This window comes from Plecotus auritus, assembly GCF_963455305.1.
Source record: "Plecotus auritus genome assembly, chromosome: 3".
Classification (NCBI taxonomy): domain Eukaryota; kingdom Metazoa; phylum Chordata; class Mammalia; order Chiroptera; family Vespertilionidae; genus Plecotus; species Plecotus auritus.
Genome location: NC_137772.1, coordinates 205,401,864 through 205,429,444, shown reverse-complemented (window position 1 = coordinate 205,429,444; position 27,581 = coordinate 205,401,864). Strand labels below are relative to the sequence as shown.

The following is a 27,581-nucleotide window of genomic DNA, read 5'->3' as shown; positions in this document are numbered from 1 at the left end:
GGGTGGATGTCTTTCAGACGACCTTCCGGACGTCTTTCCAGACAAAGCCACAGCAGCTATGGGGGCTGAGGCTCAGGCTGGCAGTGGCAGCAGCAGCAGGGTAATGGGGGAGGCGCCTTCCCCTGATCCACAAAGTTGCCTCCCGCAGAGGGAGGCCAGACTGAGGCTTAGGCCAGGGGCTGAGGCAGAGGCAGTTAGGGGCAATCAGGCCATCAGGGGAGCAAGTTAGGGTCAATCAGGCTGGCAGGGGGGCAAGTTAGGGGCGATCAGGCCAGCAGGTAGAGTGGTTAGGGGAGATCAGGCAGGCAGGCAGAGTGGTTAGGGATGATCAGGCAGGGAGGCAGGCAGGCAAGCGGTTAGGAGCCAGCAGTCCCGGATTTGCAAGAGGGATATCTGATTGCCAGTTGGTCATCCCCAGAGGGGTCCCAGATTGGAGAGGGTGCAGGCCGGGCTGAGGGAACCCCCGGGCATGAATTTCATGTACCAGGACTCTAGTCTATATATATAAAAGCTTGAGTGACTGAACAACTGGTTACTATGACACACACTGACCACCAGGGGGTCAGATGCTCAATGCAGGAGCTGCCCCCTGGTAGTCAGTGTGCTCCCACAGCCAACCTCTACTGGCTGGCCAACCTCTCATGGTACCTCCCCCTTGCTGGCCAGCCCCGATTGGCCCAATTGCCAGCCAGGCCGAGGGACCCCACCCGTGCACAAATTCGTGCAATGGGCCTCTAGTAGTTATATAGAAAAGACATAATTTATGCATTTATTTCAGCTTCTGTTTTACCACCCAAGGAATGAGGAAGTGAGCTATTGAGTCTTTTTTCCCTTACCAGTTGTTGCTGTGCATTTTTTGTCCATGACCAGAATTACAGTGACAAAAAGAACCAATGAGAATCATGCCTTGCAGAGGTAACCATATATTATTAACAAATCCTTCAATAATCACTAACTTTCCCTTTCTAAAAATTTTTTTGTTTTGATTTAATAATAATAATACAATTATTATTTAACTCAAACTATAAAAAATATGTATTATATAAAAACTAGAGACCCGTTGCATGAAGATTCGTGCAATAGGCCTTCCTTCCCCTGGCTGCCGGCACCAGTTTTCCTCCAGCACCTGGGACCCAGGCCTTCACTCCAGCCGCAGCGGAGAAGCCAAGCCTCTTCAGTCTTCAGTCTTAAGTCTTCAGTCTTCAGTCTTTAGTCTTTGCTCAGACAGGAGCCTTCAGTCTTTGCTCCACGCCTGCGAATGCAAATCAACCTGCCATTTTTGTTGGGTTAATTTGCATACTCACTCCTGATTGGCTGGTGGGTGTTGTGGAGGTATGGTCAATTTGCATCTTTCTCTTTTATTAGTGTAGATAAAAACATTATCAATAAAAAGACATCACATTATATTTATGAAACTCTAAAAAAGTCAGAAAACCCACTAAGAAATTTAGTCAAGAACAAGAAGTTAAGACAAGTTTAAATCAGCAATATTCATTTTTATTTACCCCCCTGAGAGTCTTATATACAACTTTTAGTAGTCACATTCATCAATTTAATTTTTAAAAATTCAGCAGCAGTCTTTGGAATAGTAGGAGAAAAAGGACTGTATTGTGATCTTCAGTGAACCAGGCGAATTCTTGCTCCATTCAATAGTCCAAGTCTTCAGATATCTTAAAAGGCTGAATTAAAACCATACATAGAAAAATTGTTATATTCCTCTTCACACACACATGCTTGGAAGAATTACATTATTACATTACCACAGACTTTCACTCACTCCTATGGATTACAAAACACAATACTTTCCTGAACAGAAAACTTAAATGCAACCATTTTCAAACTTCAGTGTACGTAAGTATCATTTCTATTCCAAAGAACTGTAGTCATGTCCAGAAATGCTATTTTTAAAAGCACCCCACATGATTCGGAAGCAGTGATTCATCAGTGATTACTCTTTAAGGAATAAGTAGTTTCAAACATTATTATACCAGAATAATATTCATGTGTTTGATATTATAAATCAAAAGTACATTCATAGTCCTTCTCAGTTTACAATAGTGTTAGAATGTTTACATGTTTCTTTATACGTATACACATATGATTTTATAGGTGGATTTAATTATATTCAATAACATGAGCACATAGATGGAATAATATTATTGCATTTTCATGAATGGGTTTTCCTTTTTAGTTTTTCCATATCAGCCACTTCCTGACTGATTGCCATTTACTTTGTTTCCAACATTTGCTACTACTAACAACACTGCAAAAAATAATCCTTTATATATGTTCTTATATACTAGTGTCTTTATCTGTATGGAAAAAATCCTCAGTGGTAGAATTGTTGGGTCAAAGGATTTGTGAAGCATTTTAAATTTTTTAAAATAGAAGTTTCCATTTCTAAAGACTATCACACTTCTTATTTCCAAAAACAATGTTTGAAATTACAGTTTTCTTTGTATTCCTACCAGCAATAAACATCGGTGCTTTTAAATTTTTGTTGGTCTGATTTATATAAAGTGGCATATCATCATTAGTCATAATTTGAATTACTAGTGAATTTAAGCATTTAAAAATGTCTATTTGTCATTTGAAATTCATTTTTTATGAGTTGTCTTTTCATAGCTTTCCCAATTATCCATTAGATATTGTCTTTGTCATAACTATTGATGAGATATATATGTGTGTGTAAAGTTTACATGCACGAATTTACCTTTTTCATGCAATATACAAGTTATAGGTGCTCAATGTGTCTACATATATTAACAATTTACATTTATATACTTTTAAGAGTTCCAACTTTTATCCTTTGACTCAATCTGTATTTCTTATATGTCATAATATTTCTTAAAAAAAAAACCCTTACTTTTGAAAGAATAGAAAATGTACCCACTAACTCATTTCACCATTTTTCTTTTTGATGTATAACTTAGCAAATTTCTTGCCTTGTTCATTTTTTTTCTTGTCATACTTTCTTCATGAAAGCAAATTATAAAATGCAAATCTGATTGTTTCTAGCCCAACTTAATCTTCCATAGCCACCACTTCCCCAAGAGTCACTAATATAAAATATAAACATGAAATGTAGCAGATAAGACCATTCATTTTAGGGCTCTATGCAGCCTTTTTATCTTAGGTTTTGCATCACTTTGCCTATCTTCACAGAACTTCTCCATATTCCTACCTATTTCATTAAACAATCTTGTCTTTGTCAATAGTGTCTTTAATTTTTGTACTTTCAGCACTCAGGATACCATTTGTCATCATAAATATGTTCAATATATGTTTTTGAATGAAAAACTTGTTTCCCAAAGGTGTGCTTCTCTTTTATGCCTCCATATTTTGTACATGCTATGTCCTTTCCCTAAAATGGTCTATCTTTCAGTCATCTCCTACTTAACTTAAACATTACATCTTCTTCATAATCTCTCCAAACTTCCTATACTCCTATAGTATTGAATACTTACCATAGCATGCATTATACAACCATAAATAAGTCTTATTTCTTTCCTGAAATTACCCCCATATATCTTTAAAAGATCTATTCATATTTATTTACCCAGTTTCTCCTTAGCTCCATTATATACCATTGTTATGGCTTAGAATATACAGGGTGTCCCAAAACACTATATACACACTTAACAGCTGATAGTTCAATTGATGTTTCTTTTCAGATTTAATTCATTGGAATGAATAATTATTCAAAACGTGTATACTTTTTTTTGAAAACCCTTATTTGTAACTGAAAGTTGAAGTCATAGTAATAAAAATCTATTATATATTCTCTATATGGATATACATACATAAACATATATACATGTATACACAATATGTGTCTATACATTCTTTCCACTTCCAGAGGAGCTCTAAATTTTCCAGAGGAATGTACTTGTTTAGAATGATGATGAATAAATTTTCCTTACTCACCTCACTGGGTTATAATTCTCATTTTCCTTTTCAGTGTATTTCAGAGTGGTCCCCTAGGAAGAGAGTTGGACATGGAAATTAGTCTAGCAGCATTTAAACGGTTTGACTCCTTGGGATTTTCTGAATGGAAGAAAATAATTACTGGGAAATAGATCAGGCCTCCCCTCAAATGCCTTAGAAGCTCTTTGAACATTTAAAAACACCATCTACAATTAAGAAGGAAATAAGTGTGATGTAGGGGCACAGAAAGTCTTTTCCATGCCTTAAACATTATGTTCCTGACATAGCTGCAGCAAATACCAAACCCCTTGTACTGAAGAAATGAGGCAGGCCCTTGTCAGAAGGTAAGAACTATTGAGAAGGCACTGAGCCTTCATGAAGTAAGAAGGTATTGGGATATTTTTTCCCAAACCAGCAGAATTATGCTTCCCAGAGTCAGATTTAGTGCACTGGTGCTAAATAGAAGTCAGAGGACAAAGAACGAAGCATTGTGTGATGGGAAATAAGGCTAGTGCTGTGAATAGTGGTGGCCTCTGCTGGGATAAGATATAGAAAGTCGAAGCTTTTATGATTTTAGAAAAAATTTGATAGACATAAAGTTAGAGAAAGGAAAGTAGCAGGAGTTTTAATGGAAGAAACTACAAAAGAGGTATATGAAAAGTTAAGCTACTTTTTAGAAGATTAATTTCTGTTTTAATAAAACGAGGTCCAAGTCATAATATTCTGCTTCATGGTTCTTTGTACCTCTGTCATAAATATAGACCTCTTAGCCAGAGGTGTCCCCATGATTGCAATTTTCATGTTCTCTAAGAATGATTTTTCAGTTCATTTATATCTTCTTCCTTACGTGCATCATAAGTTTCCTATTAATACATGTTTGTGATTTCTTTCCACTGCTATGCAAAGTAGAATGCCTCAGCCTCAATTGCAGCTACTGGTCTGAAACCCTGGGCTATTGACCCTTAAAGAACCACACACCTGAGGAGTTCAGCATGTCCAGATCATCTGCTTTCAGGCCCGAATTCATCTCCCGGTATTGAATTTGGTGGATAAAATTCTCTCTCGAAGAAACTGACAACAGACATCTTAAGTTATAAATCAGCAGAAAATAATAAAACTTCCCCCCCCCCCTGTGTGCTTTTTCCTAGCAGTGCAAACATACCCAATCTTCATTCATACCCTTGTCTTGTTTCCATCCCATTCTACTACAAAGCTAAAGCTATTGCCATTGTAGAACAACCTAGTTTCTTCCCTCCAAGGCAGCCAGAAGCTTTTTCGAATCCATTGGGGTGTTTCCTAAAATCTCGCTAGAATCAATCTTCCCTTCATTCTCACTATAAAGTCTTTTTCATCTTTCATCCCAACTATTTAAAAATGCTATCCTGTCAGTAATGTGATCCTTCAATTCCTCATATATCCTGTTGCCCGGAACTTTCTTAAAAGGCTGATTCACTATTTCACTCTTCTACATAATACTCTTTAATACTATTCTTCTTCTTACCATGGAATACAGAACTTCCTGATTTCCCCCCCTCTTCTCCAGCCTTATCAGTAGCTTCTATCCTTGAGCTCAAGTTTTATTCCCCCTCCCCAAACAACAAACGTGGCATCCTTGAAGCTTCTCTACACTTGTATGTAGTTTTCTCTTCTCCTATAAATGCACTTTACCCAGTTATTTGAACTCTTATCTTCAAAATTTATCTCAAACGCCTCCTAGAAGCCTCTGATACTCCCCTTTCCCTTCCAGTTAATTATTCTCTTCTCTGTGGCACGTTTCCCTTATTCATATGAATATATAACACTACCCTGCAATTTATTTGTTTATATATATACCTCTTACATTAGATTTGAAATTCCATGAAGACAAAAAACACTTGGTTATCTATGTCAGTATCATAAGATCATAGGCACATTGCTTGACAGAACAGCAAAATCAGTAATAAGTATATAGCAAAAGCAAATAAATCTTTGGGCAAAAAAAAAAAAAAAAAGGATTCACTTTTGACTAGATAAGCATATTTATTCTGAACTAGAAATTCTATAATGTCCCAGTTAAATATATAGATGAAGTACAGGACTCATCAAAACAACCTAAGCCCCTTTTCTTTTCTGAAATCTTGTTCCCCCTTTTTGAGAAATTGCTTAAGCCTCTTATAGGCTCATCTTTCTGGCCATTTGATTCTTGAACCTAATATCTTTATATGTTATTTTTTATCCCAAGAATGTTCTTATCCCATAAAACATTGGAAAGACCATAATTTAGCTCAGACCTGCAAATTGTTGTAGCTGTCTTCCCTTCTGAGACCGCAAGAAGAACACGATGAGACCAATCAACACAATGACCCCAAGGACTCCAAATACAACCGGGAGTGCATTACCTAAATGCAAGTAAACATCACAAGAGATGAGAATGTCTTAGCTAAAAGAAGTGGGTCCCTAATTACTATCCCTTTCTTAGGTCAGATACAGGATCATTGAAGTAAGTGTCATATCCTCAGAACTTCTAACATGAAGTCTCTTAACAAAGGAATTCTAAATAATGAAGACAGTTGGTCCTATGCTCAGAAACCTCAAGATATATATACCTTTGGCATTTGATGATTCTTTGACTGCATTGCCTGTAGGAGAAAAAGAGAAGGAGACTCAATTCTAAAGAGTAATATATAGAACAAATATTTCTATTTCTGTATACTTAAAACTTATATAATGTTATTAACCAATGTTACCACAATAAATTTAGTCTTAGAAAAAAAAATAGGACCTGGTGACTGACTGGGGGAAGTGATAGATCAAAGGGAGAGGAAGAAATTCAAACAAGAGATTTGGATAGGTTGGTGATACTACGTCCTGGGTTAAGGAATATCGACTTTTACTGAAAACAATTAATTTTTTATTTTCTATGTGAGCCTTGAGTGCCTCTCAATCAAGCAAACTACTGCTTCCGACCTAAAAAAATGTTATTCTTCTCTTTCTTCCCTCTGCACAGGAACACAGATGAGTAATATGCTTTTCCTTGGTGAAGGCCAATGTATAACAACAAATATTTTCATCATTTCTTCAGACTGAAACATTAGGATTCTTTCCCCACTAGATCCCTATGTTGACATACCCAATCTTTACACAATGCACTCGATGGCTCACCCCTTCTTAGCTACCAGAGGTTCCAAGCTTAATCCTGTATCCTGGCACTCACCTGAGCAAATCACAGCAGCATCTTCCTTGTGCCCGCAGTCACTGTGCCCCCAGGATTTGGCAGGACAATCCCACAAGGAAGACTCATTCCCTTTGCACTTCACTTCACTGAGCCATATGGGTCCAGTCCCCTGACCAAATGCTGCCTCTTTGAGTGCCTTCAAAGCTGAGCCACAGCCCAGCTGTCGACACACCACTTGAGCATTGTCAAGGTTCCAGGAGTCATCACACACTGTCCCCCAGGAACCTTCGTGCCAGACCTCCACACGTCCAGAACAAGTAGTGTTTCCTTCTTGAAGTCTTATCTTGTCTGAAAAATCAGAGAACCCAAGGTCATTTATGAGAAGATAAAAACTCCTCAGAAATCACAGGGGAAAAGAGCTATTTGAAACTCTTTTTAAGACTATTTTAAAATGTTGCTTATTCAATGCACATTTAAAAAATAAATTTTAACAAAATATATCTTTTATGAAAATACATGTCCTTTCAGCAAAATATTTCATATTGGACAGTAGTGTGACTCACAAAATGTCAAATAAATAATGTGAACATTGCATAATGTTAAGTTTTCTCAAATATAAAAGAGCTTGAGAGATTGCCAGGTTCATAGAAAATTTCTTTCAGTTTAATAAGACGGAGAATGGGGAAATACTTTAGGATTGGTCTTTATGACTGCTTCTCATTTTATATTAGTACATCAAAATGATATTGTAAGAAAAATTGGAAAGGTAAAGTAGACCATTCAATAGTTAAATACTGAATCACATATTCTCTACTCATTTGTTCACAGAAAAAGCAATTGGACTTTCAGAAAGACCATGGGCATATAAATATTTTATGAAAAAAATGATCTCTGGTCTTGAAAATCTATAGATCAAATGAAATAAAATCAGTTTTATGATCCAGGTAGAATAGGTATTAACTAGAGTTTACTCATTCCTATTTAATGAGGTCAGAAGATCATAGTGGAGTCACTGAATGGAATTTTCATATAGGCCAGAATGGAATTTTCAAATACTCACTGGCACATGTGATCCAGGTCTCCTCTGAGGGGCTTGCCAGTCTCTGCTTCCATGGAGATGATGGGCACCCCCATAATGTGTCAGGCCCTTTCGGACACTGAACGTTGTCCACCCACATGTACCTGGACATTGTCTTGGCTGCAGATGCAGGGCTGATGGTCCCTTTGTCTGCACAGCCCAGCTGCCTGCATACCACATTCACAGTGGTTGGAGACATGTTACTCTTGCCAATGCTGCCCCATGTTCCATTATAAAAAAGTTCCAGACGTCCTGCACAGGTCTCTCTGCCAGTTTCACTGGTCAGTTTTAGAGACAAGAACTCTGGAGTGAAATACAGAGTGATTAGTTTCACATCTTCTCTGAAAATTCACAGGTCTCCTTCCCTTTACTCTGATGTGAGAATGACTTCAAAAATTAGCCGTCTTGGTTTTGCTCAATGGATAGAGCGTTGGCCTGCAGATCAAAGGGTCCCGGTTGGATGACGATTAAGGGAATGTACCTTGGTTGCAGGCTCCTCCCTGGCCCAGGCCCTGGTCAGAGCTCATGCAGGAGGCAACCAGTCGATGTGTTTCTCTCACATTGAGTTTCTCTCTATCTTTCCCTCTCTCTTCCACTCTCCCTAAAAATCAATGGGAAAATATCCTTAGGGGAGGATTAACAACCACAAAAATAAGTACACTATATCAATTAGTAGTATTTTTTTTTTTGTAACTGTGGGGTGATTTAGTAGATTTTAGTAAAATATAGTATTTTTTCTATATCTTCTGTTTTTACAGTCTTGGGTTTTGTACTCAGGGACCTCTCTAGAATGCCACCAATGATTTTAAGTTGACTTCTAGATCTCAAAATGGCTCAAATCTTTTATTAATTACACTAGAGGCCCCATGCACGAAGATTCGTGCAAGAATGGGCCTTCCTTCCCCTTGCTGGCATTGCCTTCACTCTGGCTGGAGATGCCTTTTTGCTCAGGCCTGGAGCGACCTTTCTGCCTTCCCACACTGCCCAGAGGCCCGGAGCCACTGGGGCGGTGTGGAAGGCCTGGGTCATCGCCATGGTGATGATGCAAGTGTCCCACCCTGCCCCTGGCCACTTGGCGCCTGCATGTGCAAATTAACCAACCATCTTTGTTGGGTTAATTTGCATACTCACTCCTGATTGGCTGGTGGGCGTTGTGAAGGTGTGGTCAATTTGCATCTTACTCTTTTATTAGTGTAGATAGTTTGGACTTTCTACCTAAGTTACTATATTTTATCCTTAAGAATTTCATTTCATTCATTTTTTTGCAACTGTCCTTGAGAGTTAAATTTACTGAGATATTCAGATACTAAACCCAATATTTTGTGTACATTACCTTAAAATTAAATAGTCCCCTTTCTGACACATGACAGTTTTGTTGCATATGTTCTCTACCAAATGTGTGTCATTTAATGTGGTTGATGTCTACATCACTCCTGGCATATAGAATTTTTCACTTCCCTAAGTTACTGATCATAGTACTGTTTTCCCCAATAAATTACAACTGAGCACATTTTTCTATTTCACAATAGTTTCTGAAGCTTGCCATGTATACAAAATAAGATCAGTGGGTTCTTCTGATAATTTTTGCTCCTATGACAAATAAGTCTTATTTGTCATGAAAAATTACTTGGGTGTGATAGTTATCTTTTTCTCTGTAGAATGTAATACTGATATATTTCTTCTTGTCCCTTAAATCTACTTTTTTATTAATACAGTGATTATCAAGGGGTACCTGAATCTTTACTCAATATCCAGCTCTACGTATATTTATAAAAGAACTTCTCATTATTACTTTTGTTGTCATTTTCATGATATGCAAGCTCATTTCTGAAAATTTCTCCTTCTAACTTTATACTACCTTGCACAGGAGATAGCACTAATTCATCAAACCTATACTTCTGGATCCTGACTCTCACAATAATTTACTCTGTACTTGTTTTCCAGGGAATTCTTTCAGATTAATACCCTCCACTATCCTTTGCCCTACCTCAGTAGTTATGTGCAGAACTTACCTGAGCAGATAGCTCCTGCATCCTCCTTATGCCTGCAATTGTGCCGCCCCCAGCCATGTGACGGGCACTGCCAAATACGAGCTTCTTTTCCATTACAGTTCACCTCATCCAGCAAGATGGGCCCTGTTCCTTCCCCAAAATAAGCAGAACTAGTGGCATTAATGGCGACCCCACAGCCCAGCTGTCTGCACACCACATGGGCATCGTTCAGGTCCCAGTTGTCATCACAGATGGTGCCCCAGGAGCCCTCATAATAGACCTCTACTCTCCCAGCACAGCGACCACCTCCGTTTACCAGGCGAAGTTGACCACTCTCTGGAAAGAGAAAGTAAAATATTACTAAAAATGCATTCCTAACGATTGAGATAGTTTTTATAGATTGATCACTGATTCTCACCTATGCAAGCAACAGCTCTTTCTTCTGAAATGGTAGAGCTTGTCGGGTTCAAAGATGTTGAATTGCACGGGGATAGTATCTGACTCTGGTTTCCTGCAAACACCAAACTGCTCAGTCATGCAAGATTCAAAAGGTAGGGTGAGGAAGGGAAGCCAGATGAATAAGTATTAGATAGATGAGCTGAGAACAAACATAGCTTTAGAGAGAAAAAAATGGGAAGGGTCAACCAGGCAAGGAATTTATCAGGTGCCTTAAGAAGCACAAGATAACTATTAGATCAGTGAAAATGAAGTTTACACTTTCTCTAAAAAGGTAGATGAGGTTAATATTCTCATACATTTCTCGTGACCCCTCATAATGGATCTTTCCCTTTTACGTTTGTTTTTCATCCCTATAGGTACACATGCTCTTAAGGCCCAGCACCATGGGAGAGACTCATCACTGGCTGCCCTCGATCTTCCTACCTGAGCAGATTACAGAGGCCACTTGCTCCGCAGAACATAGTGATGCACCCAGAGCAGTTACAGGACAATCTCCCATGTGTTGCTCAGTTCCAGTGCAGTGAAACATGTGCCTCCAGACCTGACCATTTCCTTTCCCAAAATGTGCTCTTTCTGGGGTAGAAAGGGCAATTCCACATTTAAGCTGCTGGCACAAAACGTGGGCATCTTCCATGTCCCAGTGAGAGTTGCAGAGGGATCCCCAGGTCCCTAGAACCTTGAGCTCCACTCTTCCTTCACATGGGGACTTGCCATTCACCAAGCGCATTTCTGTGTATCCTGGAAGGAAACAGGGCTTTAAAAAGATGTCTGTGATTACCTAGCCCTACTGTCTTCCAGTTTGTTGTTCCCTAACAAACCGAACATGTTCTCCGAGTCTTACTTGAGCAGACTACTCCAATGTCTCTGCTGTGACTGCAAGTCCCATCTGGGCGGGGTGCTACTGGGCAAAGTGAAAGATGGGACTCATGGCCCTCACACTGGAATTCTTCAGCCCAAATCTGTCCATTTCCTTCTCCAAAGTAAGCTCCCCCCAGGATAGAAACAACTGTGCCACATTGCAATTCCCTGCACAGCACAGTGGCAGATTCCAGAGAGAAGTCAGAGTCACAAACAGAGCCCCATGTGTCGCCATGTTTAACTTCAACACGACCAGAGCAGGGAATGTCTCCTCCAACCAGTCTGGGTTCCCTGTGGGCTGAAAAATAATATTTCAGTGAGAAAGAACATAATTACAATATATATATATATTTTTATGATGGAAGTAAAGAAGGGAGTAAAAGTGAGAAAGGGAATCCAGGGTGTTTAGTGATTTTCTACACTCGTTCCTTTTGGCTTCTTTGCCTAGAATTGGGCATAGCAAATTCTAGACCTCCCCATTCCTCATTAGACCAATTCATTTGAGAGAACTGTGAAACTTTGCCTCCTGAAGCCAGCCTTTCTGTATTTTCCTTACATTGTTCATAATATTGGAGACCACATACAATGTGTAGTCACTCTACCTTTTAACCCTGTACTCAATCCTCCACCTACTGCCATCTGGGGTCTGCCCCAAACTTTTCAAATGGCTTTGGAAAGTTTTTCAATATGTTTCCTGTTTTCAAAATGAACGTCAGACCCCCTTTTCCCTCTGATATATTGCACTTGATACATGAGATATTTCTTTCTCCTCCTTCCTGCCTGACAGAATCTTTCATGAATTCCTTGACTGAAGGTTCTAGCCTCAACTTTCCCATCTTATCAATGGACATCTTCTCTTAACTGCCAATAAATGTTTTCATTTATACTTTTCTCTTTAAATTTATATTCATAAACATATCTACGTGGACATCTGTAACTTTGTGTGTTCAAAATTGAATGAGTTATCTATTGACAAGCCCACTGTGTTCTTTTCCCAAATAATGATATCTAAACCAAATTAGAATGACCTGAAATTGAACCACTTCTTTATCCACCATAAATGCAATAATAATGATAGTAGTGAATACTAAGTGAGCGTCTATTATATATGGTATCTTACTAAGTATGTAACAAACATAATTTTATCCTTATAATTGTCTTAGGGGAAAATTATTAACATCATTCCAATTTTACAGATAAGAAAAATGAAACAGAGAGTTGTAGTAATTTGCTAAGTTCATACAGCGAGTTAGTGAAGACTGGGATTTGAAGTTATGCAGTATATTCCAAAGCCTAGAATCTTGACCCTCACACTACATTGCACATGTGGAAAGCCACCAATCTCTGTCAGTTTTCCAGCATATTGCTTCTGCATAATTTTTGCTATTGCTTTAATTAACTTGTCTACATATATCAGATAGTCCTTTGCAATAGCTTCCTAAGTCCTCTTTCTAAAAATTGTATGACACAATCACAATATAGTAATTGCATTTCAAATATTTTCACTTTTTTATCTTTAAGATAATTCAATATTTCTTTACTATTTATACAATAATTTATCATTTTAACAAATATTATTAAGCACCTGCAATGTTTTTAGGCACTTGGGTGGGTTTAAAATCACAGAGTTCAGTCTATCAGTGAAGACAGGTAATACTAACACTACTAATAATTATCATAACCATTTATCCATCACTTGATGTGTATTTCCTGTGCAGTGGGGGTTTTGTTACCACCATTTTCCTTCTGAGGAAATTGCAGCACAGGGAGCTTTGGTAGACTCCCCAACATCACCCATCTATTAAAATTAAGGAGAAATGATAAACACTAATAAGTTAGCATCCTTTAAAATACTGTATGATGTTACCTTAAAGGCCTTAATATCGATTACTCTATCAATCATACCCGATGCCCCACCCTAAAGATGCTTGGGCATAGCATCGTTTTTCATGCTTCTGTTCATCTGCATAAAGTTTTCTCTCTACTTAAAACACATTTTTCCTACCTCAAATCAAACTCCTTAAAAAATTGATTGAAAGTCTTATTGAGCAGCTCTGGCCGGTATGCTCAGTGGTTAGAACATCAGCTTGTAAACCAAAGAGTTGTGGGTTTGCTTCCCGGCCCCAGTCAGGACGCTTGCAGGAGGCAACCAATCAATGTGTCTCACATCAATGTTTCTTCCTCTCTCCTCTTCCCTCCCTTCTACTCTCTCTCAATAAAAAAAATATCCTCGGGGTGAGGATTAAAAAAAAAAAAAAAGTCTTACCTGAGCAGGTAACTTTGGCTCCTTCATAGTGATCACAGGAAAGTCCACCCCACTGCCAATTCTTGCAGTCCCAAATAGAAGTTTCATTTCCTATACAGCTGATTAAAAACATCCACATGTTTGTTGGCTTAATTTTGGAATAACTTTGATAGGATACTTGGAGTGCAGATCCACACCCCAGCTGTCTGCAGACCACATTAGCTTCTTTCAGCCCCCAGTTTCTGTCACACACTTTCCCTATTAGTTTCTGAATTTCCACCTCCACTGTCCCAGCACAGTGGCTGCCTCCTCCTATAAGTCTCAGTTCCAGATCCGATCCATCTGCAAAAAAAACAAACAACACATAAATTTAGGTTATAGGTACATGTGCAGGTTAACTCCCAAAGGATTTTTAAAAAATCTTGCTCCTTTCCATACACTGAGGCACTCGAAATTAAGGCTTACCCATCTTAAGGCTTTTCTCACAGCCAGCATATATCACAAGTTTGGTTAGAAACAGGATGATAGTTTCAAGGGTTAATAAAAACTGTCGATGGCAGAAAAATATGAACAAGACAGATATTTTAAAAATATTTAAAATTTATATTATTTTCTGTCCCAGAACTCCAGGTAGATTTAGAACTCAATAGCAGTCAGAATAATTACTATGGAAAATTGCACCAGACAACCCTCCAAACTAGTCAACAAAAGAAAATGTTAAAAATTCATTACAACTGTAAAAGAATTACCAACAAAGAAATTATTAGATATTTCTATCTCTCAGACCTATTCTTACTCCTGAAGAATACAGGTCCTTCCTTCTCTGTTTTTGTTTTGTTTTAACTTACCAGAACATATGACACCAGCATCTTCATGATGATTGCAGTAATGCTTTCCCCATTCATGGTGTCTGCACTGCCAAATAGCAGATTCATGTCCCTGGCAGGCAACGCTGTCAAGCCAAATGTGTCCAGTTCCCTCACTGGCATTAACTCGACCAATGCCAGTGATGGCAGTTGGGCATTCAAGCTGCTTACATGCCACAGCGGCATCATTACTATCCCAGCCATCATCACACACTGTTCCCCATTCTCCTTGGAATTTCACTTCTAATCTTCCTGAACATTTAGTGACTCCCTCAACCACTCTCAGGCTCAGATCTGCTCCATCTGTAAGAAGGACACAAAACAAGTCAGTGATAAAGAAACAGTAAGAAACTTCCGGTCTACATGGTGGAGTAGGTAAACTCAGTGCTCACTTCCTCCCACGGCCACATAAAAATTACAACTAAGGTAGAGAACAACCATCATTGAGAAATACCTGAAGACTAGCTGAACAGAAGTCCTATAACTAAGGATATAAAGAAGAAGCCACGAGAAGACTGGTAGGAGGAGTAGAGACGTGGGATGGGCAGGTACCACATTCACAGTATGGCAAGTAAGAATCCAGTGGGGTATTTTGGCTGCAGAGGTATCCTGAAGAAAAAAGTGTCCCAGCCCCACTCTGTGCTCCCCAATCAAGGGCATCAATGCTGGGAGGAGGAGTCCCCCTAACATCTGACCGTGAAAACCAGTGGGTATTATGTCCAGGAAAGATAATGAGCTGCTAGAGACAGAGGCACTGCAGGTCATTAAGGGCCTGTGCACAGACTCACTTGTTCACAATCTCAGTCACACACAATCTCACTCACTCCAAGCTCCAGGACAGGAGATGCACCTTGGAAAGTTCCAGGGACCTATGGGGAGAAACTAAATCGACTAACTTTAGGGTGAGAGCTGGAGTGACAAGGTTTGGGGCAACTCTGTCTGGGAATGGACATTCCTTTGTTGAACTCTCTTCCCACACTGCCATCCAGACGTAGGTGGGCACCAAATCTGTGCTCTCCATTAATCTGGCTAACACCATTCTGCGCCCTGGTGATGCCCTGAGACCCTGCCCCACTGAACTCGCTCCTCTGGCCTGAGCCTCTTTTAGTGGCTCCTCCATACAAGTGGCCTACCTTGGCTCCCATTCTAGACTTTCCCCCAGCCTCTAAAATCCCAAACAAGCAGCAGCTTGCCTCAGTTTGCTATGTGGCCCCACGCTCAGCACAAGTGGTGACTGGTCTCAACTTGCATTGCAACTCCCGTCAGGCGGCCCCAAGCCTGGCATAAGTGGTGGCCAGTCTGGGCCTATAATGTAGCCTCAACTAAGGGGACACAAGCTTGTCACAAGTGACAGCTGGTTTCAATTTGCAGCATAGCTTCTTCCAAGCACCTCTGAGCAAGTGGTAACCAAGGAACAGATCACTTTGTAGGTTCTACCAAGAGTTCCCAAGAGAGGCACAGGTGGAAGATGACCTTGGCATACATAGGAGTCTCAACCAAAAGGCTCTAGAAGTAACACACCATTGTTTTTACAATAATAAAAACAAAAAGGGTGACACTCAAACACACACACATTAAAGGAGTAAAAAATAATGACAAAAACAAAAACGTGGAGGGGTGAATAAAATTGGTAATAATTTTAGAATGTGCTTGAACTTAAGTAACCATTAACTTAAAATAGACTGCTATTAACATTGCTTAATATATGTGAAGCAAATGACAAATCAAAACCCCCAAATCTATGAGAAATGTACCAAAAATAAAGAAAAAGGAATCCAAACATAACACTATAGAAAGTCATCAACATAAAAGAGAGGCGAACAAGAGAATAAGAAACTGAGAACTATAAAAACAATCAGAAAACCATTAATAAAATGTCAATAATTACATACTTATATATAATTATTTTAAATGTGTATGGACTAAAAGACATAGGGTGGATGAGTGATTAAGAAAACAAGACCCATACATATGCTGTCTACAAGAGACCAACTTTAGACTGAAAGACATACACATAGACTGAAAGTAAAGGGATGGAAAAATATATTTCATGCAAATGGAAATGAATAAAAACAAAACAAAACACTGGGATAGCAATACTTATATCAGACCAAATAGACTTTAGAACAAAGGCTATGACAACAAAGAAGGGCATTTCAAAATGATAATGGAATCAATCCAACAAGAGGATAATAACTCTTGTAAATATCTCTGCATCCAATGTAGGAGCACCTAAATACGCAAAGCAAATACTGACAGACATAAAGGGAGGGATCTACACTAATACAATATTAGTAGAGGATTTAACACCACTCACTCTGACATCAATAGATAGATCTTCCAGACAGAAAATCAACAAGAAAACAAAGGCCTTATCTGACACATTAGACGAGATGGACCTAATTGATATTTTTAGTACATTTCCTCCCAAAGCAGCAGAATATATATTTTTTTCAAGTGCACATGGAACATTATCCAGAATAGACCACGTTAGGTTACAAAACAAGTCTCAATAAATTTAAGAATATTGAAGTCATATCAAGCATCTTCTCCAACCACAAGGGTATGAAACTAGAAATCAATTACAAGAAGAAAACTGAAAGCAAATGCAAACATGTGAAGCTAAAAAAAAGCATCCACATTGAAGAGATGCTCAACATCATTAATCGTTAGGAAAATGTAAATCAAAACCATGATGAGATATCACCTCATACCTGTCAGAATGGCTAATACACAAACCAATGTTGGAGAGGATGTGGGGAGAAGGGAACCCTTGTGCATTGTTGGTGGGATTGTACAACCACTAAATATTAACTGCCATATGACCCAGCAATTTCACTTCTGGCTATTTACACAAAGAAATCCAAAACATTAATTTGAAAAGATATATGCACCCCTATGTTCATTGCATCATTATTTACAGTAGCCAAGGTGTAGAAGAAACTTTGGTATCCATCGATTAGATGAATACATAAAGAAGATGTATTCCACATATGTACAGTGGAATATTACTCAGCAATAAAAAAGAATGAAATCTTACCATTTGCATCAACATGGGTGGTCTTAGAGGTATATTTAAATTAAATAAGTCAGACATAGAAAGACAAATATCATATTATTTCACTTATATGTGGAATCTAAAAAACAAACAAACAACAAAACAGAAACAAACTCATAGATATAGAGAAAAAATTGATAATTGTCAGGATGAGTTTGGGGGCTAGTTGAAAAAGCTGAAAAGGATTAAGAAGTACACATTGGAAGTTATAAAAAGTCACAGAAATGTATAATACAACATAAGGAATATAGTCAATAATCCTATCTAATAAAGATGGTGTTGCCGAAACCGGTTTGGCTCAGTGGATAGAGCGTCAGCCTGTGGACTGAAGGGTCCCAGGTTCGATTCCGGTTAAGGGCACGTGCCTTGGTTGCGGGCACATCCCCAGTGGGAGGTGTGCAGGAGGCAGCTGATCGATGTTTCTCTCTCATCGATGTTTCTAACTCTCTATCCCTCTCCCTTCCTCTCTGTAAAAAAATCAATAAAATATATTAAAAAAAAAAAAAGATGGTGTCGCCCACAGCCAATAAGGAGGGAATATGCTAATTGACTGCCACGCCCTCAAAGATGGTGGCACCCACAGCCACAAGAGTCCCCCAGCCTCTGGAATCCCCCAGTCCCCTCAGCCCCTCAGCCACCCAGCGCTGGCCCAAGGCTCCCAGGGCTGGCCCAAGGCACAGGCAAGCCTCGGATGGTGGCTGCCTAGCTGCCCAGGGCCGCCTGAGGCTCAGGTAACCGGCTGAGGCTTGAGCTGCCGGCAGTGGCAGCACCAGAGGTCGCATCCCGCCCCTGAGGGCTCCCAGACTGTGAGAGGAGGCAGGCCGGGCTGAAGGACCCCCTGCTCCAGTGCATGAGTTTTCTTGCACTGGGCCTCTAGTATTGTAATAACTATGTAGGGTGGCAGATGGGTACCAGACTGATCATGGTGATTACTTCATATGTTGTTTAAATGTGTAACCACTACAATGTACACCTGAAACTAACATAATATTGTGTGTCTGTAATTGAAAAATAAATTTAAAAAAGAAACAAAATAATAAGGGGACTGTAAATAGCTGTATCTGAAATGAGTTCAGGAAAAGGAAAGATATAGAGATAAAGAAAACAATGATATACTTTGATTGAACATTCCTAAAGATGACCTGAAACTAATACAAAATAATATTGAATATAAATTGAATTTTAAAAATAAATAAAATAAAATAACACATGAATGCACATAAAATAAGTGTTAAGAAAAACAAAACAAAAAATTATTAAAGACAGATGGAGTGGTTTGGGTAAGAAGACAGGACTTTTCACTATAGAGAGCATGCACTATAACTCCATAACAGGAGTTCCAGGAGCTAAATTTTATGTAGTGATATGCTTTTTGACCACCAGAGTTTTTGTTGGAAGTGTTTGGTTGTTTTTTGTTGTTGTTGTTAAATGTGCATTTGCATGTGTTTAGATCAGTGGTTCCCAACGTGGGGCACACACCCCTCAGGGGGGCAATTTGACTTTTAAGGGGGGGCAATTTGAGAATGAGTTATTAACAGTGTATTTTTTTAAATTATGGTTCTAGGGGCCTCATATACAGTATATAAATTTATATTGTGACCTATTTATGCATTTCAGTTCTCTGTTATATGTTTTGAAACTTTGTTTACTATTTTTTCAGATCACTTCATATTATTATTATTTTTTTTTAACAATTTCTTCCTCGGTACTTCAACTGTCCTTTCGTTCCTTTACTTTTCTCTTTCATGAATGCCATGTTCTTTGGAAGCTTGTTTAGACCAAATTAATGTTATTTTAGGCTTCCTCTATGTGAATAGGAGTTCACTTTTTGAATATAAGAATTATATAAAACGAGAGGGGGGAAGGGGGAGAGGCATAAGGATTTTAGAGATGCTTAGGTGGGGCATGGCCAAAAAAGGTTGGGAACCACTGGTTTAGATGGTACCCACTCACTCTAGTTTGTCTCAATACTCAACACTGGTTACATTACCTATCCACACTACCCTTTTGTGACCAGTTCCTTAGTTTAAAAGTAAAGCAAAGCAAAGAGAAAAGGAACTTAACCTTTATTGTTTTCACCTTCTCCCAATCAGTATTCCTCAAAGAACAGAACTTGATTCTGAGTAATATCCTATAATAAATAAGTTGGGTTTTTCCTCTGGCAGTTTTAGTTTTTGTTGCCACAACACTGTTTATTATGACTTCTCAGCAAGTATAAAACATTGAGAAAAAATTTGCTGATTGGGGACATTTTGATAGGTAAAAGAAAATGGAAGGTAAAGACAGTGTTTGTTCGCACCCCTCCCCCAATCCTTTTCATTTTCTTCAGCTAACAAAATCCATATTTTATGTAGAAATCCCATTCTTTGTGGTTCAGACTATAGATGGTCTGCTGTTCAACAAGAAAAAAAAAAAGCCAATTCAAGAAATAAAAAGAGTCAGAACCCTGATCGCATTGCTTAAGTGCTTGAATTCAGTCATGCACTTCCTGAAATTTCCAGTTTTCTGAGTCAGTGTTTTCTTATTTAAAAATGAGTTTGAATTGAATTTCCTTCAACCTTCTCCCCCTCCCCCTCAAATAGCTGGTAAATACAGAGATATTTTTACTCTAACTATATTTTCCTAAATGTTCTTTGGGGTTCACGACATACGAGATCTTCTTCAAACTAAGAACTCAAGTGAAAAAGGGAAAATGTCATCCCTGCATATAAAAATCCATTGCCCCCTCCCCTGATCAAGTATGGAACATAAAAGTCTGCAGACAAACACAGTACCTGCTCATCCTATTCATACCAGAGTAGTAGCATAAATGAGATTTTAATAGGAAATCGACAATTTTGTTTAATCACTTGATTCTGTAAATTTAAAATAATAGTTTGGGAAGGGGTGGGTTAGTGTGGCTAAAGAGGGGACTTTTGCAGTTAGAGAATGATAAGAAAGATGGGGGTGGTGATTTGATTTTAAACTCATACAGAAAGCAAAATTTGCTAGTTAAGCCATTTCTTCTTTTTCTTTCTTTTTTTTTTTTTTGATTGAACTATTGCTTAAACAACTTCTTCAATCCTCATTACTTGAATCTCAATTTCACTATTTATCCTCCCTCCTAATCTATCTTAATTTCAGTTACCGTAAAAACTCCACAAGTATTAGAACTGGAATCTGAAATTAGGTAAAAATAAAGCAACATGCAGTAAGTTCAGACTTTTAAGATTCTTACCCATGCCACCCTTTTTTCCCCTTTTTTCTTTTTTCTTTGTCCTCTCTTGAGAACAGAACAAACCCAGATCAGTCCTTACCTAAGCAAATCACTCCAGCATCTTCAGCATGATCACAATTATGCTTTCCCCATCCTTGGTGCTTGCAGTGCCAGAGAGCTGACTCATTTCCATGGCATACAAGATCATCAAACCAGATTGGTCCAGAACCTTCTCCAAAATTAGCTGAACCAGAGAAACTGACAGCACTTCCACATTCAAGTTGTTTACAAACCACAGAAGCCTGATCTATGTTGAAGTTGTCATCACACACTGTTCCCCACTGTCCTTGGAATTTGACCTCTATTCTTCCTGAGCACCTGTGTCCTCCATTCATCAGCCTCATTTCCAAATCGGACCCGTCTAGAATGGAGAAAAGACCAGAGTTCAAAATGATATTCATTCAGAAGTAATTTTAGAAAATAAGATTCCTCAGGACACTTAGGATTTTATGCTTTCTTTAAAATAGTGCCTCATTTTGAATGCTGCCCATCTTCACATATTGGAATATTTAATCTTTTAAAAACAAACTAAAAATGAGGACTTTTATCTATATCTACTTACCAAGGAAAATGTTTTACAGATTAAATTTATTTTCTGTTTTATTTTATTTCCTTCTTTTACTAGAACAGAGTAGATATTCTTTTATGTAGAAATAGATAAAATTGAGTCTCAAAGTATTTATTTTTTTAAAAAACCAGAAAAAAATAAAATTGGTCTTACAGCAAAATAGTTAAAATGACTAACTGGTAATTAGTTGAACATTTAAAATCTTTATTTTAATATTTCTTTATTATAAACAATTCAGAGCATGAATAATGAGCTTTAGTTGAACTTGAAATTAGAAAACAGGAAAAAACAAAAAAATAAAATGCACAATAGTTTTCAAGAACACACTGTTGTATGCCAAATTATTAAATACTAGAGGCCCAGTGCACGAAATCCGTGCACAAGTAGGGTCCCTAGTGGCTGCCAGCTGCTGGCTACAGCCTCCCTTCCCCAGGTTGGCCAGCTGGCCTTCCCCCCCACCCTGACCCTCCTGGTTGAACTCCAGGTCAAGGGGACAATTTGCATATTAGACTCTTATTATATAGGATTGAGGGGAAAATCAATTAAAATAATTCATTTCTTACCAATTTACTGTTTAAACCAAAAGTGAGGTTTTTTTTCCATCCCCAAAGCATCTGATACCACTTTTAGGAAAAAAAAAATAGTTCTTTTATTAAGAAAATTTTCTCTATTAAGAAAAATCTACTTTCCATTAGATTGTCTATGAGGACAAAATACCCAATAAAAGGAAATTTGAGATGAAATTTTGGGAAACATGAAGGACAAAAACTATTTGTTTTTGAACAAAATGTTTAGGAACCACTTTTGAAAAAAGCAATTCAATTTTAAAAGCTCTAAACTCCAGGCAAAGACCTATACTTAACAAGATTTTAAAATTATGAACAATAAATAATAATAGCTCACAATCAAAATATGCATATGCGGTTTCAAGTGTATCAGCTATGTTCTCTTCTTTAGTCTTTACAACTTTAATCATCATGTGCTATTACCACCATCCCTACTTTACAGATAAGCAAACTAAGGTTAAATAATTGGCACAGAATCAAACACCTAGGATGTGGGAGGGAAAAAGCAGTGTGGCACTAGAGTCCATTCTCCTTACTATATTTACCCTGTGCATGTGATAATAATAAAAATCTCCCAAGAGGCAGAGGCCCTGAGGATAGAGCATTAATCAGGGTGGAGAATCTCAGAAATGCAGACTCTGAAACTAGTAAATTGAGTGGCTATGCATTCCTATTGGAGCATTAGATGTGTAAAATTGTAAAAACAAGTTTAAATAATTCCATCCTGAGGCATAAAAAAAAAAAAAAGAATAGAAAAAGAAAACAAGAGTTAAAAGTATTACCTACTGTTTCTTAGCTTAAAAAGTCAACTTTAGAGATAGCAATAATTATGATGAGAGTTTGGCAAGATTTATTATGACTTTTAACTTTGCTGTAGATGTTTGATGTACATGGTACTATTGTTTTTTGCTGAATAATGATTAATGAAAAAGATAAGAAGGAGGAGGAAGAGGAGAGGAGGGAAGAGGAAGTGATGGAAGAGGAATGGGGAGAATGGGAGGAGGGAGAAAGAAAAGAGGACTGAGTTATCAAGGTAATGAAAAGCAGTGAGCCATGAAGAACTAACTTAATTATTTTCAATTTTCAAAAATATTTTTATTGATTTTAGAGAGAGAGGAAGGGAGAGGGAATAGAGAGATCAATGAGCTGCCTCCCGCATGCCCCCTACTGGGAATTAAACCCGGCATGTACCCTGACTGGGAATCGAACCAGTGACCTCTTGGTTCATGGGTTGACCCTCAACCACTGAGCCACACTGGCTGGGTGCTAACTTTTGCTTTTTAACACCTATTACATACCATACTGTATCAATAACTTTTTAATGTATTCTACCATTGAGTCCCCAGGAACTGAAGTTTAGAAAGATTTAATAACTTGCTCAAAATAGTAGTATTAATGAGGCGCTGAGTTGGAATTTAGTCCAGCTTTTTTCTAGATACTAGCCTGTGTTGCTCCCATTATCCCACATTGCCTGGGTGAAGGGAAACTCGTTCTTTCTAAAATCAGTCCTGTGGAGGAGATGGTCGCTAAGAAAGAGGCTGGGAGCGGAGACGGCTGCATAAAGGCCAGTGAAGTAAGTGAGCAAAGAGAAATGAGAAGCCCAGGAATCTGACATTGGGTCATGAACTTGACCTTAGGACTTGTCAGCAGGAAGGTCTGACACATGATTTTCTGAGTTATTGTAAGGTCAACTGAGATAAAATTTATTAAATGTTTTAGAAATGAAGACCATCACATAAATAAAATGACTAACATTGTATACTGGGAAAAACAGTTATACTTTGTGATCAATTCTTCCTCCATAAAGAAGGATTAGCGCTAAGAATATTTATTTATTGATTCAGTAAGTTGATTACCAGTTAGTGGACAAAAAGGTAATAATTTCTGGGTCAATGCATGAAAGCAGCATGCCAATGGGAAAGGGGACAAGGAATTACCTTAGATATGGTTTTTTAAAATGTAGAAATAGGAGGTTATAGTAGGAATCCTATATAATAAAGAGCTAATATGCTAATTAGACTGAACAGCAGAACGACCGTCCGGACAACCTTCCGGATGAAGCCGGGGCTGTGAAGGCTAAGGCAGTTGGGGCAGTGAAGGCTGAGCCCCTTGCACGAATTTCGTGCATTGGGCCTCGAGTATGAATATAAACTTGAAGCCAGTCACTTCCTCATTGATAGAAGTATTCAGAATCTCTTTTGACTTATTTTTTAATATGGGCATTGTCGTGTGTTTTTCTGGTCTTTTAGCAATGGATTCGGTAAATTTATACGTGGACTTGATTACTTACAAAAATCGAGCTCCTTTTTGTTTTTAAACCATCTACCTATTTCCGCCCCCACAAAGCATTTCATGTCCAGAGTTTGCCTTATGCAGGTCTTACCTGAACAGGTTACTCCAGCATCCTGTTGGTGAGTGCAGTTACTATGTTTTCCCCATCCATCATGTTTGCAGTTCCAGATAGCTGATTCATTGCCTCGACAAGAAACATGATCCATCCAAATGCGTCCAGAGCCCCCACTGGAATTAGTCCATCCAGTGGCTTTGATGAAAGTTGGACATCCTAGCTGCCTACAAATCACAGAGACCTCGTCCATGTCCCAGCCGTTATTACACACAGTTCCCCACTCCTCCTGGACTTTCACCTCCACTCTCCCAGAGCACTTGTTTTCACCAGCCGCTAGTCTCAGCTCCTTATCTGTTCCTCCTGTAACAATGGATAAAGGCAGCAATTGGTCAAGATCCAAAGAGCAAGTAGAAAATTATTATTCTTTAGATTACCTATTTATTTTCCAAATCTAGGTTTGAGAAACATTCCTGGACCTACCCATGGTACAATAGGAAAATGCAATTTCATAGGAATTCAAATACAAATATTGGTATCACAGGCTTCAAATTGAACAATGGCATAAATCAGTAAAGCTAACTAACACAATATGATGTAATATCTTTCCTTTATGGGTGATATTCTTTATAATGTCAATTTATATAATCTTCATGGAGAGTTTACTGTTTAAATAAGATAGTACAAAATTTTAAAGGGATGAGCTACATAAGTTTCTCCAACATCCCAAGATCAAGAGAAAGAAGGCTGATGGTGAGGATGAAAAGACCAGTTACAAGGAATTTTACTCCTATTTCATATATATGTAAAATACTGTACATTTAAAAAATGCTGGTTGAAATCTGACAGAAATGTATTTATTTAAATGGAAGTTGAGATGGAGATACTTTTCTATTATCTTCTATTATAAAATTAATCCCCTCTCCCTTACACTCCTTCCAAGTGTTACAGCTACCACGTCATGATTATTTTAGCTAACACACAAACCCATGGTGTATACATTTTGCCTCCATCAATACAGTTTTAAATAAGTTTTGGCATTTGAATTTATTAAAGTGTTCCAACATATTTTTATTCCAATAAATCTGAGGTGTCTCCTCTGTATTGTTCCCTATTTTTTAGCTAGACATTATTTCAAATCTTTAAGTAAAATGTATTTTTTTTTTTCCTGTGAGAGTTTATTTTATTTTTTTGGAGGGGGGAACTGTGTTATTATTTTGTTGATTTTTTTTGTTAGGTTCTTATTTTGTGCATTTGATAGCTGATCCTTTGAAACCATAAAGTATGTTTTCAGATGCTATTTGGTCTTCAGGAGAATTTTTTGCTTTTCAATGATTTTTTTGTCAGAGTTGGCTAAGGCTGCAAGTAGATTTGACAAAATACTCACCAAGAGAACCAGTGATCAAACAGGCACTAAGAACTGAAACCACAGCAATAATGAAGGGACTCAAGTGGACAAAACATCTTCTAAAGTCTGAGAAAAAAAGAAAGAGGGCAAAAGTATAGTCTTCCCTCAAAGAGACTTTGGAGAAGGCAGATGGCTTCAGAGGTTTGAGATTAACAAAGAAGGTCACACCGGGACAGAAAACCTTTCATTCTAAATGGCAAGACAGACAGAAAAAAAAAAAAAATCATACCCAGGATCTTATAGTCTCAGTGAAATTGCTTTGAAAATGTTCATGTTTATAGGCAACCTAGGGGAAAACTGGGGGTGGAAACATAATAGCAAGAGCAGCCTTAAAACCTGGAAAATTGAAAAGGCATTAATGAAATTTGGAAGTGGTCAATTCTCCCTGAAGGCACAGAGAGAGCACTATTCAACTAATGTTTCCCTCTCCAAGCCTACCTGATCCACATTGTTAGACGGTAAGTTCCATAAGGACATAGATTATTTCTATCAGGTTCACCATAATTTCACTGGTACCCGGCACGGTGCCTGCTAAATAGTAGCCAAACAATACATGGATGGAATAAAGTAACAATGTTTATATTGGAAAAACCAAAATATTGGGTCTTATCTCCAGATGTAGCATAAAATGCTCTTTAAAGCTGTTAGCACTTTCATTTCTTCTTTCTACATTAACCTAAAACTAATTTAAAAGTAAAAATGCTGTCCTTCACCATACAGGAGCACTTTATGATAAGTCACTGCACTTTGCACATACGATTTGTGCTTTCATGTGACTTGTTATGCTTCAATAAAAAAAATTAAAAAGTAAAAATTCAAAGTGAGTTTAACACATCCATTTAAATCATAAACTAGATTTCAATACTAAGGGTGCTATTCTAAATTTCTTCTAGGTAATCAACTTTCAATTAATATCCATTCCTACATGTTCTATCTTCTCTAACAATTATTGTCATCATACTTGATGCAGTTCAGTTAATTTCAGTTCTTTACCTAATTTTGCCTCAGCAATTTTTCAAAACTGATGGCAAATTGAATCCTTATTGCATGTCTTAAATTTAGGATCTGCCCTAACTGGTTTGGCTCAGTGGATAGAGCATTGGCCTGCGGACTGAAGGGTCCCAGGTTTGATTCTGGTCAAGGGCATGTACCTTGGTTGAGGGCACATCCCCAGTGGGAGGTGTGCAGGAGTCAGCTGATCAATGTTTCTCTCTCATCGATGTTTCTAACTTTCTATCCCTCCCCCTTCCTCTCTGTAAACAATCAATAAAATATATTAAAAAAATAAATTTTGGATCCTTGGGAAACAAGTGGTGTCTTATGAACTTATGGCCTTTTCCAATTCCTTATACCAATCACTATTAAATCAGACCCATTGAATATTAGAATAATGTTATACTCCATTAAAGAAAAAAATGTAGAATAAATAAGAAGCTTTTACCAGGAGATGCAGAGTTTTCATGTGGCACCATTCTGAGTTTGTCCATTCCAGCCTTATGATTTCTAAATCTTCTTGTATTATTCCTTAGAAATGTTCTCCTAAAGAGCAAGACCACTAAGAATTCTAAAATTTATCTCGCCTCCACAAAAAAACAGAAGGCTGCATAATGGAGGTGGAGTCAACCCAAAAAGGGAAATCATTAAAAGGGTGAGGGGTGGAGTCAACCATTAAAAGCTGTTAGCAGGAAAGAAGAAGTCAAAGGGGCGGAGGGGGCGGGGGTGGGAGGAGAGGGGGAAGGGTACATCTGTATTACTTTCATCAATAAAGACACATTTTAAAAAGTAAAAAAATAAAATATAATG

The 27,581-nt window shown here is 38.0% G+C and overlaps 1 protein-coding gene across 2 annotated transcripts; it reads right to left on the bottom strand.

Moving 5' to 3' along the window:
• Positions 1 to 1,468: 1,468 nt before the first annotated feature.
• On the bottom strand, positions 1,469 to 27,359 carry CD163 (CD163 molecule). Of its 2 annotated transcripts, XM_080659477.1 has the most exons (17): positions 27,220 to 27,359; positions 25,758 to 25,844; positions 24,410 to 24,733; positions 20,933 to 21,253; positions 14,561 to 14,881; positions 13,734 to 14,054; positions 11,451 to 11,765; positions 11,033 to 11,347; positions 10,569 to 10,661; positions 10,172 to 10,486; positions 8,142 to 8,462; positions 7,121 to 7,429; positions 6,513 to 6,545; positions 6,198 to 6,305; positions 4,906 to 4,998; positions 3,928 to 3,980; positions 1,469 to 1,679 (listed from the first exon to the last, which is right to left on the bottom strand). In XM_080659477.1, the coding sequence occupies exons 1-16, from the start codon at positions 27,263 to 27,265 to the stop codon at positions 3,958 to 3,960; spliced, it is 3,345 nt and encodes a 1,114-aa protein (XP_080515603.1). In that variant the 5' UTR covers positions 27,266 to 27,359; the 3' UTR covers positions 1,469 to 1,679; positions 3,928 to 3,957. The 2 variants fall into 2 exon arrangements, with proteins under 2 accessions (XP_080515603.1, XP_080515604.1); XM_080659478.1 differs by lacking the exon at positions 25,758 to 25,844 and having other exon boundaries at positions 27,220 to 27,329.
• Between the last annotated feature and the right edge of the window lie 222 nt (positions 27,360 to 27,581).